Below are 17,765 nucleotides of genomic sequence, written 5' to 3'. Positions count from 1 at the left end.
CGAGGAGGATCTGATGGTTGACTGTGTCGATGGCTGCCGACAGGTCCAGGAATATCAGGACAGAGGAGCGGCCCTTCACTTTTGCTAAGTGAAGAGCCTCTGTGACTGCTATGAGGGCCGTCTCTGTGGAGTGACCAGTCCTGAAGCCTGACTGATTAGGGTCTAGGAGGTCATTCTGTAAGAGATAATCAGTAAGTTGGTTGGATACAGCACATTCAAGTGATTTAGAAAGGAAGGAGAGAAGAGAGACATGACGATAGTTGTCTATGACGGTGGGGTTCATGGTTTTTTCTTTTTTAGTGGTGTGACACTGGCTTGTTTTAGGGAGGTGGGAATCACCCCCCGAGTTGAGGGAGGAGTTGATGGTTGCCGTTAGGAATGGGAGGATGTCTGGTGCTATGGTCTGAAGGAGTGGGACGGCATATAGTGGGACGGTTCGACATTACCAGAGACATATGACAGAGTAAAGGATGAGGTTCTTGATTCAGCATTTGGAATGGGCGGGGGTTGGGAGAAGCAGCTGCGGATGCTCTCCACTTTTTTCTCAAAGAAAATCGCAAAGTCTTCGGCAGAGAGAGAGAGGAGGGGGGAGGGGGAGTGAGGAGGGAGGACGTAAAAGTGCACAAGAGTACACAAGAGAATGAACGTGCGCCTGTCTCTCCGGAGCGCAAATTGCACTAATCTGTTGTTGCGCTGATCTGTTGTTGATCTGTGGTTGTGTGAGAAGGGGGTGAAAAGGGGTGGGGGTGGTGTATGTGACAAGAGATTAGTGGAGGAGGGGGAGAGGGGACTGAGGTAATGTTGACTCCTCTCACACATTTTTGGAAAACACATAAAGTGTTTTTGTGATATTGTTATCAACTTTGTTCTAGGTAAGACTTCAGGCTATGGCCCCAGCAGTGTTTTCAGCGAATAACTATAGAGTAGATAGATCTGCAGGCATATGTTTGCAAAATAACTTTGACGGAAATTAATTTTACATTTTATTTCAGTGTGTTCAAACCTCTGTAACTCTATGACAATAGTACTCAAGAGTGTTTCGTTTCAAAAGAGGCCAGACTTCTGCATCTGCTACAAATGGTTCCAGAATAGTGTCCAATTTACTTTCAGTATGCAATCAACAGGCATTTTATGCAAAATTTTCAGGACTGTTAAGAGATTAAGGAACCTTAATGTACGGAAAATCTAAATCTATAACTATAACCTGTGTGACACACAAATGGACAATGTTGTAGAGCTCCCCCTGAAAGTAGCTCCCTTTAGCTCCTCCTTAATCGAACCCTGAGTATGAATATGGCTTGTGTTGTTGATAGTAGTCGCTCAGCCAAGTCCATTCAACATTCTTGGTTCACCATTACTCATTCTAAAGGATGCGATTGGCTAGGAAACAGGAACTACGGGAGGCTGTGAACACTGCTTTGCAGGCATCTGAAAATGACAACATGACACCACCACCTAACATTAGATCTGAGTAAACCAATCAGACAGACAGACAGACAGACAGACAGACGCACACACACACGCACACGCACACGCACACGCACACATTCACTAGAAGAAGAATGCTACAGTAGGACCATCATATCATAATGTCCGACCTGGTTTTGAGAAACAGTCTTATCTCTTGGTCGGGTGCCTTGTGTTTGAAAGCACAAACACACACACGCACGCACGCACGCACGCACGCACGCACGCACGCAAGCACGCACACACACACACACACACACACACACACACACACACACACACACACACACACACACACACACACACACACACACACACACACACAACACATGTGATGCTACAGGCCCGTCACTAGAGAATGAAGAAAGTAGATCTGTTACCACTAGAGAATGAAGAAAGTAGATCTGTTACCACTAGAGAATGAAGAAAGTAGATCTGTTACCACTAGAGAATGAAGAAAGTAGATCGGTTACCACTAGAGAATGAATAAAGTAGAGCTGTTACCACTAGAGAATGAAGAAAGTAGAGCTGTTACCACTAGAGAATGAAGAAAGGTCATGTTAGAGCTGTTACCACTAGAGAATGAATTAATTAATGTATATTGTATTGTATATTGTATATTCCTCTTTTACTTTATTTTTACTATATGAAGCACACTCTCAGGGGCTCATACAGAACCAAGCATTTCACCGTAAAGTACATGTATTTTATTGTGACAACTAATAAACAAACTTGAAACTTGAACTTGAAGAAAGGTCATGTTAGAGCTGTTACCAGTAGAGAATGAAGAAAGGTCATATTAGAGAGAGCTGTTACCAGTAGATGGTGAAGAAAGGTCATATTAGAGAGAGCTGTTACCAGTAAATAATGAATAAAGTAGAGCTGTTACCAGTAGAGAATGAAGAAAGGTCAGGTTAGAGGGGGCTGTTACCAGTAAATAATGAATAAAGTAGAGCTGTTACCAGTAGATAATGAAGAAAGGTCAGGTTAGAGGGGGCTGTTACCAGTAGAGAATGAAGAAAGTAGAGCTGTTACCAGTAGAGCTGACCCTCTTTGCGCCGCCCCTGTGCCTCAAATAGATCCGCTATCAGCTCTATCTTTAATCTTTCAAAATGTTCAGTTGCTATCGCTATTAGCTCTATCTTTAATCTTTCAAAATGTTCAGTTGCTATTGCATGCACTCATCTGTGTTTCACTACACACATGAGTGCATGCTTACCAACTGTCCGTCTGCAACACTACTATCACCAACATCTAAGAAGGGAGATCCCCCCTTGAATGGCCCTTCTAAGGTTTCTCTCCTCCACACTGCCTGTGGAGCTTTTTTCCCTATTGTTAGGTTTTAGTGAGTTTTTCCTTACCTTCGCGTGGGGTATGTCTGGGAGTGCTTGCATTCTTTCATTTTTTTTGCATTCATCTAAAAATGTTTGGACCTTATGGTGTTCTTGTTCTGTTCTTGACTTATTGTTATGTTTTCTTCTTGACTTGTTTAAAGAAGACCTGTACGGCCCATGGGGACATTAACGTGTGTTGTCGGGCCTTATAAATAAATTTGATTTGATTTGATAATGAAGAAAGTAGAGCTGTTACCACTAGAGAATAAAGAAAGTAGAGCTGTTACCAGTAGATAATGAAGAAAGTAGAGCTGTTACCAGTAGATAATGAAGAAAGTAGAGCTGTTACCACTAGAGAATAAAGAAAGTAGAGCTGTTACCAGTAGATAATGAAGAAAGTAGAGCTGTTACCAGTAGATAATGAAGAAGGTCAGGTTACAGGGGACTGTCCCCAGTCAATTGAAGAGTAAACAGAATCAAAAGGCAGGTCTGAGTTATTAAAATCCACGTCTTTCTTCCAACTAGTTATATGACTCTAAATATGACTCTTAGTATGTTTACTAAAGATACCATTTTCTTGAACATAGTTTTTAGATTTTTTCATTTTTGCTGTATTTTAACATGGCAATACACGATATAATTATATAGAGGAACCTCACCAAAAGGATCTCTTCATTGTGCTAACAAAGACATTCAGTAGGTCCTTAGAAATCATCTCTTGTTTTCCTGTTCCCGCGTACACTCTGACTATATGACTATTCGCTGCTTGCGTAGACCACCTATATATCCCACAACGCATCACTCTTAAAGGAGCAGGCAACAACCTAATCTTACAACATTACCCCCACTCTATACAATGTGGTACTTTTTTTTTATGATCACATTGCTTAACAGACTTCAGTGATGTGAATGTAAATTAATGGAAACTGTCAAGTTGATCAACAGATTTTGACTGTAAGAATCTGTAAGGGCATTAAAACCTCTTAGCCTGCAACAGCCCGCCGGCGGGACCTTTTTAGGACGATTTGCCCACCAGCACTTTGGCGACCCCTAGTGGCTCGGGTGTACATATTTTGTAATACAATATATATACCGAATTGAAGGCTTATTTGTTGCCTGTCGATAGCGACATAATTCGACAAAATCTGTTCAGCGGTTCTCGAGTTACATGCCGGTATTTGAGGCTTGTGCAAAGTACACAGTATTGCGCAAAATACCACTCCCGACTCTTGGCGCAGTAGTTCCGTCAATCTAGATCCGATCTCGAAAATTATTGTGAAGGTGGCTTTCCAATGAGTGTGGCTTTCCAATGATACCCCATCTGGGGATGTATGATCTAGGATCTAGGCGAAAAACTAACAAGCAAAGACAGGAAGATAATGAATTGAAGTTTTTCAAACTGAGAAACTGAGTTTTTCATTGTACACAGTTTACCAAAATCACTCCTAATCACTCATTTCTGAATGGATCTTTATGAAAATTGGACATGTACTACATAAGGCTTCAGGCTATGGGTCTGTCTGGATTTCTAAGTCATTCCACCTTCTGGGGAAATACTACCTCTGGACTACTAACTACTACAGAAAAACTTGAGTAACAAGTTTTTCTACAACTCAAGTTCAGACCTATGTTACTCTATTACGTTAGCACTTGTTGTGACTTTTTGATAGTAATATAATTTGAACAGCTTGAAATATATCATTTATTATTGTAGCAAAAGGTGTAATCGAATTGGCATAAATATGTTTTATAATAGCCTAAATGGAGATTCACGTTAAATTGTTTATCATATTGTTTAGAATTAGATTGCATTATAGGACTATATTCTGTAACGCCCAATTTTTGCCCCCAGTGGGAAGTCAGCTGCGCGCAGGCCTAGGCCACACACTTCAACGCTAATTAGGGACGCGTGCCACCTGTAAAAGGGTGTGTTTGATCCTTCGGGAGAAGTGACATAATGTTTGTTAGAATACAAGCTATGCCTCGCTGCTGCTCTGCTAGAGAACCTGTAAAGGGAGAAACAAATTAAATGAAATGGAATTGAGAACTACATTTCTGCCTCCTGGTCGTCAATGAAACATGAAGAACAAAAACTGTGAAATATGAATAATCATATGTATTTAAATAAGAAGAGGATTTTGAACAGTTTATTGTGCAAACAGCACTCAAATTGAATTTTCTTTCTGGAATCAGAAACGTCAGAATGTCATCTTTCAAAAGAGACCAGGCTCATGCATGTGTTATAAGTATAAAGTTGTTTTGGTTTGCAAAAAAGTATGCAGTCCTCAAAAATGAAAACTAAAAAGGACACTTTTCGGGGCGCAGGTTAAGCGGTTAATGGGAGCAATTGAAATAATGTTGTTTTTGTTTTTTAAGTAACTAAAAAGTTACTTTTCACAGTAACACATTAACTGTTACTTTTTGGTGTAAGTAATCAGTAAAGTAACTGAGTTACTTTTGAACTGAAGTAACACTAGTAATGGAAACTAGTTACTATTTTTCAGTGGGAAATAACTGGGAATAACTACAAGTTGTATTCAATTATATCATTTTCACATTTGATTTTAACAATAGAAGGATTTAAGGGTCATAAGAATACTATATAAAGACTTGTTTAGTGCTAAAGTAAAGTGTTAAAGTGTTTCTGTGTCTCAGGTTCATTCCACCTCATCAGGATGTTGTTGGACGAGTACATCCTGTTGGCCCTGGAGACACAGTTTAACAACGACAAGGAGCAGGACCTGCAGAACCTGCTGGACAGATACATGAGGAACACAGGTAGGACCTGCAGAACCTGCTGGACAGATACATGAGGAACACAGGTAGGACCTGCAGAACCTGCTGGACAGATACATGAGGAACACAGGTAGGACCTGCAGAACCTGCTGGACAGATACATGAGGAACACAGGTAGGACCTGCAGAACCTCCTGGACAGATACATGAGGAACACAGGTAGGACCTGCAGAACCTGCTGGACAGATACATGAGGAACACAGGTAGGACCTGCAGAACCTGCTGGACAGATACATGAGGAACACAGGTAGGACCTGCAGAACCTGCTGGACAGATACATGAGGAACACAGGTAGGACATGCAGAACCTGCTGGACAGATACATGAGGAACACAGGTAGGACCTGCAGAACCTCCTGGACAGATACATGAGGAACACAGGTAGGACCTGCAGAACCTGCTGGACAGATACATGAGGAACACAGGTAGGACCTGCAGAACCTGCTGGACAGATACATGAGGAACACAGGTAGGACCTGCAGAACCTCCTGGACAGATACATGAGGAACACAGGTAGGACCTGCAGAACCTGCTGGACAGATACACAAGGAACACAGGTAGGACCTGCAGAACCTGCTGGACAGATACATGAAGAACACAGGTAGGACCTGCAGAACCTGCTGGACAGATACATGAGGAACACAGGTAGATGAGAAACACAAGTACATGAGAAACACAGGGACATGAGAAACACAGGTACATGAGAAACACAAGTACATGAGAAACACAAGTACATGAGAAACACAGGTAGATGAGAAACACAAGGACATGAGAAACACAAGTACATGAGAAACACAAGTACATGAGAAACACAAGTAGATGAGAAACACAAGTACATGAGAAACACAAGTAGATGAGAAACACAAGTAGATGAGAAACACAAGTACATGAGAAACACAAGTACATGAGAAACACAGGGACATGAGAAACACAAGTAGATGAGAAACACAGGTACATGAGAAACACAAGTACATGAGAAACACAAGTACATGAGAAACACAGGTGCATGAGAAACACAAGTAGATGAGAAACACAAGTAGATGAGAAACACAAGTACATGAGAAACACAAGTAGATGAGAAACACAGGTACATGAGAAACACAAGTACATGAGAAACACGGGGACATGAGAAACACAAGTAGATGAGAAACACAGGTACATGAGAAACACAAGTACATGAGAAACACGGGGACATGAGAAACACAGGGACATGAGAAACACAGGGACATGATAAACACAGGGACATGAGAAACACAAGTACATGAGAAACACAAGTACATGAGAAACACAAGTACATGAGAAACACAGGGACATGAGAAACACGGGGACATGAGAAACACAGGTAGACGAGAAACACAGGTACATGAGAAACACAGGGACATGAGAAATACAGGTAGATGAGAAATACAGGTACATGAGAAATACAGGTACATGAGAAATACAGGTACATGAGAAATACAGGTAGATGAGAAATACAGGTACATGAGAAATACAGGTACATGAGAAATACAGGTAGATGAGAAATACAGGTACATGAGAAATACAGGTACATGAGAAACACAGGTAGATGAGAAACACAAGTACATGAGAAATACAGGTAGATGAGAAACACGAGTACATGAGAAACACAGGGACATGAGAAATACAGGGACATGAGAAACACAAGTACATGAGAAACACAGGGACATGAGAAATACAGGGACATGAGAAACACAGGTACATGAGAAACACAGGGACATGAGAAACACAGGGACATGAGAAACACAGGGACATGAGAAACACAAGTACATGAGAAACACAGGGACATGAGAAACACAGGGACATGAGAAACACAAGTACATGAGAAACACAGTTGCATGAGATGCAGGTTACAGGGGCTGAGATGCGTGCGTGTGTGTGTCTATCTATCTGTGTACATGTGTGTGTACATAGAGGCAATCCCATCTGATTACACAGATCTAATGTGTCATGTTGTCATTTTCAGATGCCAGCAAAGCAGCATTCACAGCCTCCCCTAGTTCCTGTTTCTTAGCCAATCGCAACAAGGCCAGTGCTGCCGCAGACCACTCAGTGAAGAATGAATCTGTGGTGGAACAAGCTTACATGTCTCTCTCAGCCAATCAGCAGCAGAGCCTGGGAAGCAGCATGATTGTCTTCCAGGAGACAGAATCTGACGACTTTTCAATCTCAGGTAGGAGGAGCATGGATCCTTCACCATCGGTGTGTGTGCGTGTGAGGGAATATTTGGCATAAGTTGTAAAGCTGGTCAGAATAATAAATAATAATTAATACATTTGACATTTAATAGTTGTTTTAGTTGTAGTTTTTGTTGTAGTTCTAGTTTTAGTCATTTAGCTGATGCTTTTATCCAAAGCGACTTACAAGTTCTATACGACAAGTCAGCAGGAAGGGTACAACCCTGGCAGCTAAAGTTAAGTAACATTGTTCGTCAAACAGAATTGAACGTGGGTGCTACAGTCTTGAGTGCATAGTAGTAAAGACATATTACTAGCATTGCAGGTAGTAATATAGGCAAGGAAGATTATTTAGTGGCAAAGTGCACGATAGTAAAGGAAGGTTAGTAATATTGTTTTCTTAATTTCAGATATTGATTAAGGAATTGTGCTTTTAGTCGACGGTGGATAATTGTATGGATTTTGGCAGTCCTGACTATGGTGGGAAGTTCGTTTCACCATTGTACGGCAAGGACAGAGAATAGCCTGCTTTTCTTTGATGAGCCCCCCGGAGCTCGGAGAGGAGTGGGTCTGAGGCGGCCAGAAGATGTAGAGCGGAGGGGTCTTGAGGGTGTGTAGTTAGAGGCCATTGACCGGCGGTAGGGGAGAGCCGTTCCCCTCGCTGCACGATATGCCAGGTCAAGGACCTTGAAGTGGACTTGTGCGGCAACGGGAAGCCAGTGCAGCTCTCTAAGAAGTGGGGTAACATGGGCTGACTTTGGTAGGTTGGAGATCAGGCGGGCCGCTGCATTCTGTATGAGTTGAAGTGGCTTGATGGCGGTGGTCAGTAACCCAGCTAGCAGTGCATTGTAGTAGTCGAGTCAACACATGACTGTTGATTGCAGGAGGAGTTTGGTGGCTTCTTTTGTATGAAGGGGTGGATCTTTCTGATGTTGCTCAGCCGGTCATCAAGGACTACACCAAGTTTCTTGGCGGTCAGGGATGATGCCACAGCTATGCACATTCTTCACTGTGATCGAAAGGTTGGTCAGTGGAGGATTTGGCGGGCAGGTGAAGTGACTCCGTTTTGCTTAGCTTCAGCTCTAGTTTTAGTTGTAGTTTTCTTGAGTGGAGGACAGCTCTAGTTTTAGTTGTTTATTTTATGTCTCTGTTTGACTTCTTCTAATAGTACATTAATGCTAATATAACTATGTCTCTCTATTTAACGCACGCACACACACACACACACACACACACACACACACACACACACACACACACACACACACACACACACACACACACACGCAGGTCAGATGGACTTTTCTCACTCCAGCGGCCCCCTGATGACTCCTCCCATCTCTCCAGCCATGCTGATCCACAGAGGGTCCGTGATCAACCAGGGGCCCATGGCAGGGAGGCCTCTCACCTCCTCCTCCTCCTCCTCCTCCACCATCACCCAGCCATCCCTGAGCCACCAGCCCAGCCCCTGCACAGCCTACCAGGAGACCCTGTACCACCCTGTGTCTCAGGCCAGCTCTAGCTACTACTCTCCTCTTCCCAGCAGCCCCTGCTCCACTCCCAGCTACCAGCAGCCCTTCAGGTGACTATTGCTATAACTATGGCTGTAAATATGGCTGTAACTATGGCTGTAACTTTGGCTGTAACTATGCCTACAACTATGGCTACAACTATGGCTGTAACTACTGTTATAACTATTACTGTAACTGCGCAAGGCTGTAAATCTTGCAAAACGGACATATGCTGATAAATTGGAGACACAAATGGCACAAAACGACACAAGAGGCTTATGGCGGGGACTGAAGACAATAACTGACTACAAAGTCAGCGCCCCCTCAATGGGGAGCGACGACGCCTCTCTCGCGGACAAACTCAACTCCTTCTACGCACGGTTTGGTGCAAACAGTGGCGACGCTAGCTCACCGGCTAGTGACGTCACTGGCGCGCCGGCTGTTGTGGAGGGGGGGGGGGCAACCGCGGGGGGGCGGGGACGCTCTCTCGTTGTCGGAACACAGTGTGAGAAGAGCATTTATGCAGGTGAACACCAGGAAGGCTGCTGGCCCAGATGGTATAACAGGACGCATACTTAAGTCCTGTGCCAACCAGCTAGCCCCGGTGTTCACCTCCATATTTAATCAATCCCTGGCGGAGTCAGTGGTCCCTGCCTGCTTCAAGATGTCTACCATCATCCCTGTACCGAAGAAACCCTCCCCAACATGTCTCAATGACTACAGACCGGTGGCACTCACCTCTGTGGTCATGAAATGTTTCGAGAGGCTGGTCAAGGACCACATTTGTGCCTCCCTCCACAGTGATATGGACCCTATGCAATTTGCATACAGGACAAACAGGTCCACTGACGACGCGGTCTCCCAGGTACTGCACAGCACCCTCTCTCACCTTGACCGTCAGAAGGGGGGCTATGTGAGACTGTTGTTCATTGACTACAGCTCAGCGTTCAACACCATAGTCCCCACCAGACTGGTGGACAAGCTGATCGAGCTGGGTCTGAGCTCCGCCCTGAGCGCCTGGGTACTGGACTTTCTGAGTGAAAGACCCCAGGCGGTCAGGGTGGGGGGTCAGACCTCCAACACCATCACCCTGAGCATCTGGTCCCCCCAGGGCTGTGTTCTGAGCCCCCTTCTGTACTCACTCTACACACACGATTGTGTGGCCAAGTTCAGCTCCAACTCCATAGTGAAGTTTGCAGACGACACAGTGGTGGTGGGGCTGATCTCGGACAACGACGAGAAGGCCTACCGGGAGGAGGTTGAGGTACTGGAACGCTGGTGCCAGGACAACAGCCTGCTCCTGAACATTGGTAAAACCAAGGAGCTGATCGTGGATTATAGGAGAGGACAGCAGGAGACACACACACCACTGATGATAAACGGGGCTACCGTGGACAGGGTGAGCAGCTTTAAGTACCTGGGGGTCCACATCTCAGAGGATCTGACATGGTCAACACACATAGACACAGTCGTAAAAAAGGCGAAGCAGCGCCTCTACCACCTGAGACAGTTAAGGAAGTTCAGAGTATCGGGGAAGATACTCCAGTCCTTCTACTCCGGAGCTGTAGAGAGCATCTTGACTGGAAACATCACTGCCTGGTATGGAAACAGCACGGCACAGGACAAGAAGGCCCTACAGAGAGTGGTGCGCTCAGCCGAGCGTACCACGGGTATTGCACTACCTCCCCTGCAGGTTCTATACAACAAGAGGTGCAAATCCAGAGCCTGCAGAATAATGAAAGACCCCCAACACCCCAATAACAGCCTGTTCCAGCTGCTGAGGTCAGGCAGACGCCTGTGAACCCCAGCTACTAGGACAGAGAGGCTTCGGCTCAGCTTCTTCCCCCAGGCCATCAGAGCCTTGAACAATGATCACTGAGTGCCACAGAACACTGAACTTCTCACACACAAGCACACATGAGCACACACACGACACGCACGCTGTGCACGCTCACACACTAGCAGCCACTTTAACATGAGCAGGCACACACTCATGCCGCACACGCCCACACGCACACGCCCACACGCCAAAAAGGAAAGGTCACTTTAAAAATAGTATAACAACAGTAACAGTGTATTGCACTACCAAATGACCCAGCATGTCCTATATGCTCTGTAAATAACTATGTACAGATACCGAGATGTCCCACCATGTTACCTGTTACCTGTTTATTGCACAATGTTGTTTTTATTGGATTCTATTATATGTTGTACCACTGTATTGCACATCGTTGCGGGCAAGACCACCCGCATTTCATTGTATACTTGTATGCCGTGACAAATAAAACTCTTGACTTGACTATTGCTATAACTATTACTGTAACCATGGCTATAACTATGGCTATACCTATTGCTGTAACTACTGTTATAACTATTACTGTAACTATTGCTATAACTATTACTGTAACCATGGCTATACCTATGGCTATACATATTGCTATAACTATTGCTATAACTATTACTGTAACTATTGCTATAACTATTACTGTAACTATTGCTATAACTATTACTGTAACTATTGCTATAACTATTACTGTAACTGTTGCTAGATTATAGGCAGAAACATGTTACATGTGGGAGGAGCTGATGTTTACCACCTCAGGACCAGATATTGTCCTGTACGTTTTCAATCACTGAAACTTTAGTCTACACATTCAGGTATTGTCGGATAAGATAAATAGTGTTTTTATTGAGAAGCAGCTGCTTTACAGCCTCACGTAGCAGTATCTTCAGACACATTCTACTCATTACTCAGTCCCTCCAGGACTTGCTGTTTTATGTGATTTATTTGTGGTAAAACTGCAGAAGTTGGCAGAAATCTAAAAAGAAAAGTTGTGGGAGTTGGCAGGAATCGCAAGTTGTGGAAAAACAAGAGGGGTTCTCTTTCTTCATCATGTAATTTCCATAACCTGAAGGATGGGATGCTATGATGTGCAGATAAGTGTGATGATTGGGGTTATATGAAATGTGGTTTAGAATTAGAAATCACAGGAATTTTGCTAAATTGAAAGCCCCCGCAAATATTGCCATTAATTCTTACGATCACAAGATTGCAATTTCCTGGAGGGACTGATTACTACAGATATAGCACAAGTTGCCATTTCTAAAGCAAACGAATATAATTAAAAGTTGAAGCACATTTTAATAGAAATAGAAGATCTTGTTTTCATGTTGTTGTTATGTTGTCTGCATTCAGGCCCCAGAGTCAGGCTCTGCCCTCAGGCCAGTCCCAGGCTTCATCCCCGGCCTACCAGCTCCCCCGCTACCCCTCCTTCAGTGACCCACAGATGTCTAAGGAGGTGTTCTTCAGCGGAGGTCATCACCATCAATCCATCCATCTCTCCTCTGGCAGCGGCAGCTGTGCCGTGCCTTCTTACGCCTCTACCGTACGGACGGCTTCCAACTACGGCTCTGGGCCAGACACGGTCCAAGCTCCGCCAGACCAGGGGATGGAGGCCCAGGCCACAACCCAGATGATGGACTCGACAGGGGGATATGGCTTTGTAGGGGCTGGCCTGAACCCTGGAGGTGCTGGTTGTCAGGGACAGGTCTACTCTACTGCAGAACACAGTGGTAAGCAGGCTAGGAGGACTTTATATTACTGTATGAAATAGTAGTAGGACTTTATATTACCATATGAAATAGTAGTAGGACTTTATATCACTGTATGAGACAGTAGTAGGACTTTATATCACTGTATGAAACCGTTGTAGGACTTTATATCACTGTATGAAACAGTTGCAGGACTTTATATCACTGTATGAAACAGTTGTAGGACTTTATATCACTGTATGAAACAGTAGTAGGACTTTATATCACTGTATGAAACAGTTGCAGGACTTTATATCACTGTATGAAACAGTTGTAGGACTTTATATCACTGTATGAAACAGTTGTAGGACTTTATATCACTGTATGAAACAGTTGTAGGACTTTATATCACTGTATGTAACAGTTGTAGGACTTTATATCACTGTATGAAACAGTAGTAGGACTTTATATCACTGTATGGAACAGTTGTAGGACTTTCTATCACTGTATGAAATAGTAGTAGGACTTTATATCACTGTATGAAATAGTAGTAGGACTTTATATCACTGTATGGAATAGTAGTAGGACTTTATATCACTGTATGAAACAGTAGGATGACTTTGTATCACTGTATGAGACAGTAGTAGTAGGACTTTATATCACTGTATGAAATAGTAGTAGGACTTTATATCACTGTATGAAATAGTAGTAGGAGATTATATCATTGTATGAGACAGGGTTGCACAAACATAACAAATCGAATTAAATCAAACTAATATTAAAGGGATAGTTGTCATTTTTGGAACCCTGGGACCTATTTCTTACTCGCCAATGATGTTGATTGGCAGCATCCTTTCTCAACTCACTCTGGATAGTTAGTCACCATCCAATGCTAAATCAATGGGGTCAAGCTCCCGTCTGCACGAGCTGACGATGCTCACTGAAATCTACTCCACAGTGCACACAATGTATACATTTCAGTGAGCCTCAGTCAGCATGTGTCAACCCCATTGACTTTACATTAGCTTGTGGCTAATCTGGAGCTTGTATGAGGAACAGCATGGATTGTGCTGAGAAAGGACTATACCGAGTGTTAGCCATAGCAATTTCCACTTTGCAAGAGGCTTTTTCTCTAGATGACTAACTAACTTGACAAATCAAGTTCACATCGGAGAAAGTCCTTTTACAAGCCATCCTTTCTGTGCACACACCAAACACTGTAGAATCGTCAAAATACCACCACTGATCAGCCAAAATTCCCTGGTGTGGCAGGTTACTATGGCAACAGCAGTTACCTGGACGGTCAGCGAATGGCGTCGTTGGTCGACCAGCATGTGTCCGTCATCAGCAGTGTGGGCAGTCTCCGCCCCTTCCCTGCGATGTTCTCTGAAGTTCATGACCCCCTGAACATCCTGGATGACACAGGTCAGAAAACAGCATCCTGCTACACTGAGACTGAGACAGGAGGTCCTTGTTCTTTTCTATAAAGAAAGCTTTGTATTTATTGAGACAACAGGACATTAAGAGGAAAGCAAAGTCAATAACCACTCTCTTCTCTTCTCTTCTCTTCTCTTCTCTTCTCTTCTCTTCTCTTCTCTTCTCTTCTCTTCTCTTCTCTTCTCTTCTCTTCTCTTCTCTTCTCTTCTCTTCTCTTCTCTTCCCATCTCTTCTATAAGGGCAGTATTTGGGCTGAGAGGGAGACAGAGTAGGGAGACACAGGAGAGAAGGTTCTGTATTGAGACAGTAGGAAGGCTATGAGGGAGACAGAGTAGGGAGACACAGGAGAGAAGGTTCTGTATTGAGACAGTAGGAAGGCTGAGAGGGAGACAGAGTAGGGGAGACAGAAGAAAAGGTTTCAGTTTCAGCAGTCCTCTCTTACCTCTATGTAAAGTCATCTACTAGTAAGTTAGTGACCACTGCTGTCCCTGTTTCCCGCTGTCAACGCCCACCATTCCTCCCAGGTGTCAGGCTACTATAAACAAACTGCTGCTGTACAACTATGAGTCAAAGGTACGTGTTTGTTTTGGCATAATAAATGTGTCTTTACAGATTTATTACCTTTGAAAAATAAAAGCAGATCCGGACATCCGGTCAATTTGTTGTTTATGGCTGCGTTCATTGTCCTTTCCATGGACACAGTGAATAAACAAGACTGAACGCCATGAAAGTTAATTATTAAACTTTTTAATTTTTTTAACTTGTTTATTTTATTTATCTTATTTATAAAATATACTAAACATATGGGGGAAACAATAATATATTATTTATTCAATATGTTAAGGGAAAATAATAGTATAGTAACACTGGCACAGATGTTTGACAGTGGCATACAAGTGGAATGTTCTAAACATTCTGTGAGAAGTTGGCAGTTGGTCAAACTACACCTCAAGTGAGAAATAGGTCCTTTATTGACCATTTGAAAATGGAAACAAAAAGTACCTTTGACTCAGAAAAATATATTACACAGAATACTATTGCTGTATAATTTGTTTATACTTTAGAAGTATTATATTTAGACTAGCTCTCCAAAATGAATGGAAGGGAATGAGGAGCCTGACACCTGGGAGGAATGGTGGTGTTGACAGCCTATGTGTCTCTGTTTGATGGACATCCTGGACAGATGCTAAATATTGACCCCAAGGGGATCAATAAAGGAATATCTTATCTTATCATATCTTTAATCGTGGGAGGCTTCTGTGCGTTTCTCACGCTTGTTGGAAAGCCGCGTCACCAGTGTATGTAGTTACTGACACTTATGTCGTTACCGTGGCAACCCATGCATAGATCGGTGATGTGTGGTCTGGACACACAGATCCGATCTGATCACTTGCAAATAACAGTGCGGACAGTCTGTCTTAAAGATCTGATTTGAGAAACAAGTAAGATTTTCCTGCAGTCATATAGATTTGTAAAGCTTTATATGTTATTGTTGTTGTTTACTTCCTTCCTCTGCAGCTCCTCCCCTTCCCTCTTCAGGCTCCGCCCCCTGCATGTATGGAGGCCCCTCCCAGTTCCACTCCCAGGATACACTGCTCTCCCAGCGGGTAGCATCGGAGGAGGAGGTGCGGGACCTGGTGTCAACGCTGCCGCCCATCAACACTGTGTTCATGGGGGGAGGGGCAGCTCCGTGACACACGGTCAATTTCCTGCTTAAAGGGAAACTCCATCACAAAACAATATTTGGCTGATTTGGTAGAATGTGATATGTCTCTGTGGCTGGACACAGCTTTGTTCTCACGGCATCTATCGGGGGGACGAGGGTGACATCAGTTTGACATCATTCTCTCCCCGAGAACTTTTTAATTCACCAAATAGGAGGGAATTTCCTACTCTCCTCTACTCTCTTCTTCTCTCCTCTCCTCACCTCCCCTCACCTCCCCTCTTCTCTCCTCCCCTCTTCTCTTCTTTCCTCTTCTCTCCTATCTTCTCTCCTATCTTCTCCTTCTCTCCTCTTCTCTTCTCTCCTCTCTTCTCTCCTCTTCCCCTCTCCTCTCTTCTTCTCTCCTTTCCTTTCCTCCCCTCCCATATTCTCTCCTCTCCTCCCCTCTTCTCTTCTCTTCTTTCCTCTTCTCTCCTATCTTCTACTCTTCTCCTCTTCATTTTTATGAATATTAATTTAGCACTAATCAACCCCCCCCCCCATTTGTTGTTGTGGGTTGATCTTAGTCTGTGGATTTAATGAAAGAGTAATAGTTAGTAGTTTATACAATTTACATGTGTAAACGCTCAACGTCTTTCTCCGCTCGTGCAACTGGATGGCTTGGTGGCTCAAGAGGTAGAGCAGTTGTCTGGTAATGAGAAGGTTCCCGGTTTGATTCTGGCTCCTCCCGGCAGCACGTCGAAGTGTCCTTGAGCAAAACACTTAGCCCCTAACTGCCTCCGCCGTCTGTGTGTGAATGTGAGGCATACGTTTGTAAAGCACTTTGGATAAAAATGCTATATAAATGCAGCCCATGCAGTCCATACCAGGCAGTGGTGCATCACGTCAGGATGTTCTCAGGTGTGCCTCTGTAGAAGGCTCCATGCCAAAATGTCTTCATCCACCTTAGGTGAAAGAGATGTCGCTGTGCCTTCTTCACCACCTGGCCAGTGAGCACATTCCAGGCGAGGTCCTCGGTGATGTCGAGACAGGAGCTTGAAGCTGGTAACTCTCTCCACAGCAGACCTGTTGATGTTGATGGGGTCCGGCCTTTCTCCCCCTCTCCTGTAGTCCATGACCAGCTCAGTGTCAACGTTGAGAGAGAGGTTGTTCACCCTGTACCATTGTGCCATCGGCAAACTTAATCACCATGTTGGGGCTGTGCGTGGCTACACAGTTGTGAGTGTACAGGGAGTAGAGGAGGGGGCTCAGGACACAACCCTGGGGGGCTCCTGTGTTGTGGGTCAGAGGGGCAGAGGTTTTGGGTCCCATCCTCACCACCTGGCGACGATGGTATTGAATGCTGAGCTGCAGTCGACAAGCAGCATTCTCACATAAGAGTTCTTTCCTTCCAGGTGGTCAAGGGCACGTGTGGAGTCACAAGGCTCAAGTCTGGGTAAAGTCACGAGTCACTGGTGTTAACCCCGTCACTACCACATGACAAAAGGGTTAACCCTTTCACTGCCCCACGGCAAAAGGGTTAACCCTTTTACAACCACATTACAGAAGGTTAACCCTTTCACTACCACACTACAGACAGTTAACCCTTTCACTACCACACTACAAAAGGGTTAACCCTTTCACTATCACACTACAGGCGGTTAACCTTTCACTACCACACTACAGAAGGTTAACCCTTTCACAACCACACTACAGAAGGTTAACCCTTTCACTACCACACTACAGGCGGTTAACCTTTCACTACCACACTACAGATGGTTAACATTTCACTACCACACTACAGGCGGTTAACCTTTCACTACCACACTACAGACGGTTAACCTTTCACTACCAC

At 44.1% G+C, this 17,765-nt stretch overlaps 1 protein-coding gene across 1 annotated transcript in view; it reads left to right on the top strand.

The window, feature by feature from the left end:
- Positions 1-15,962, top strand: part of rfx6 (regulatory factor X, 6) — a gene marked incomplete at both ends in the record, with an annotated part of 59,968 nt that extends 44,006 nt beyond the window's left edge. Inside the window, 6 exons of the mRNA XM_084314190.1 lie at positions 5,457-5,579; positions 7,579-7,785; positions 9,080-9,371; positions 12,497-12,873; positions 14,104-14,298; positions 15,787-15,962. Coding sequence (XP_084170316.1) covers positions 5,457-5,579; positions 7,579-7,785; positions 9,080-9,371; positions 12,497-12,873; positions 14,104-14,298; positions 15,787-15,962 — 1,370 coding nt within the window. The remainder of the gene's footprint in view (positions 1-5,456; positions 5,580-7,578; positions 7,786-9,079; positions 9,372-12,496; positions 12,874-14,103; positions 14,299-15,786) is intronic.
- Between the last annotated feature and the right edge of the window lie 1,803 nt (positions 15,963-17,765).

This window comes from Notolepis coatsorum (assembly GCF_963971535.1).
Source record: "Notolepis coatsorum genome assembly, chromosome: 5".
NCBI classification, from domain to species: Eukaryota; Metazoa; Chordata; class Actinopteri; order Aulopiformes; family Paralepididae; genus Notolepis; species Notolepis coatsorum.
Note: the sequence above shows the minus strand (reverse complement) of the source record. Positions and strands in the feature narration are given on the sequence as shown.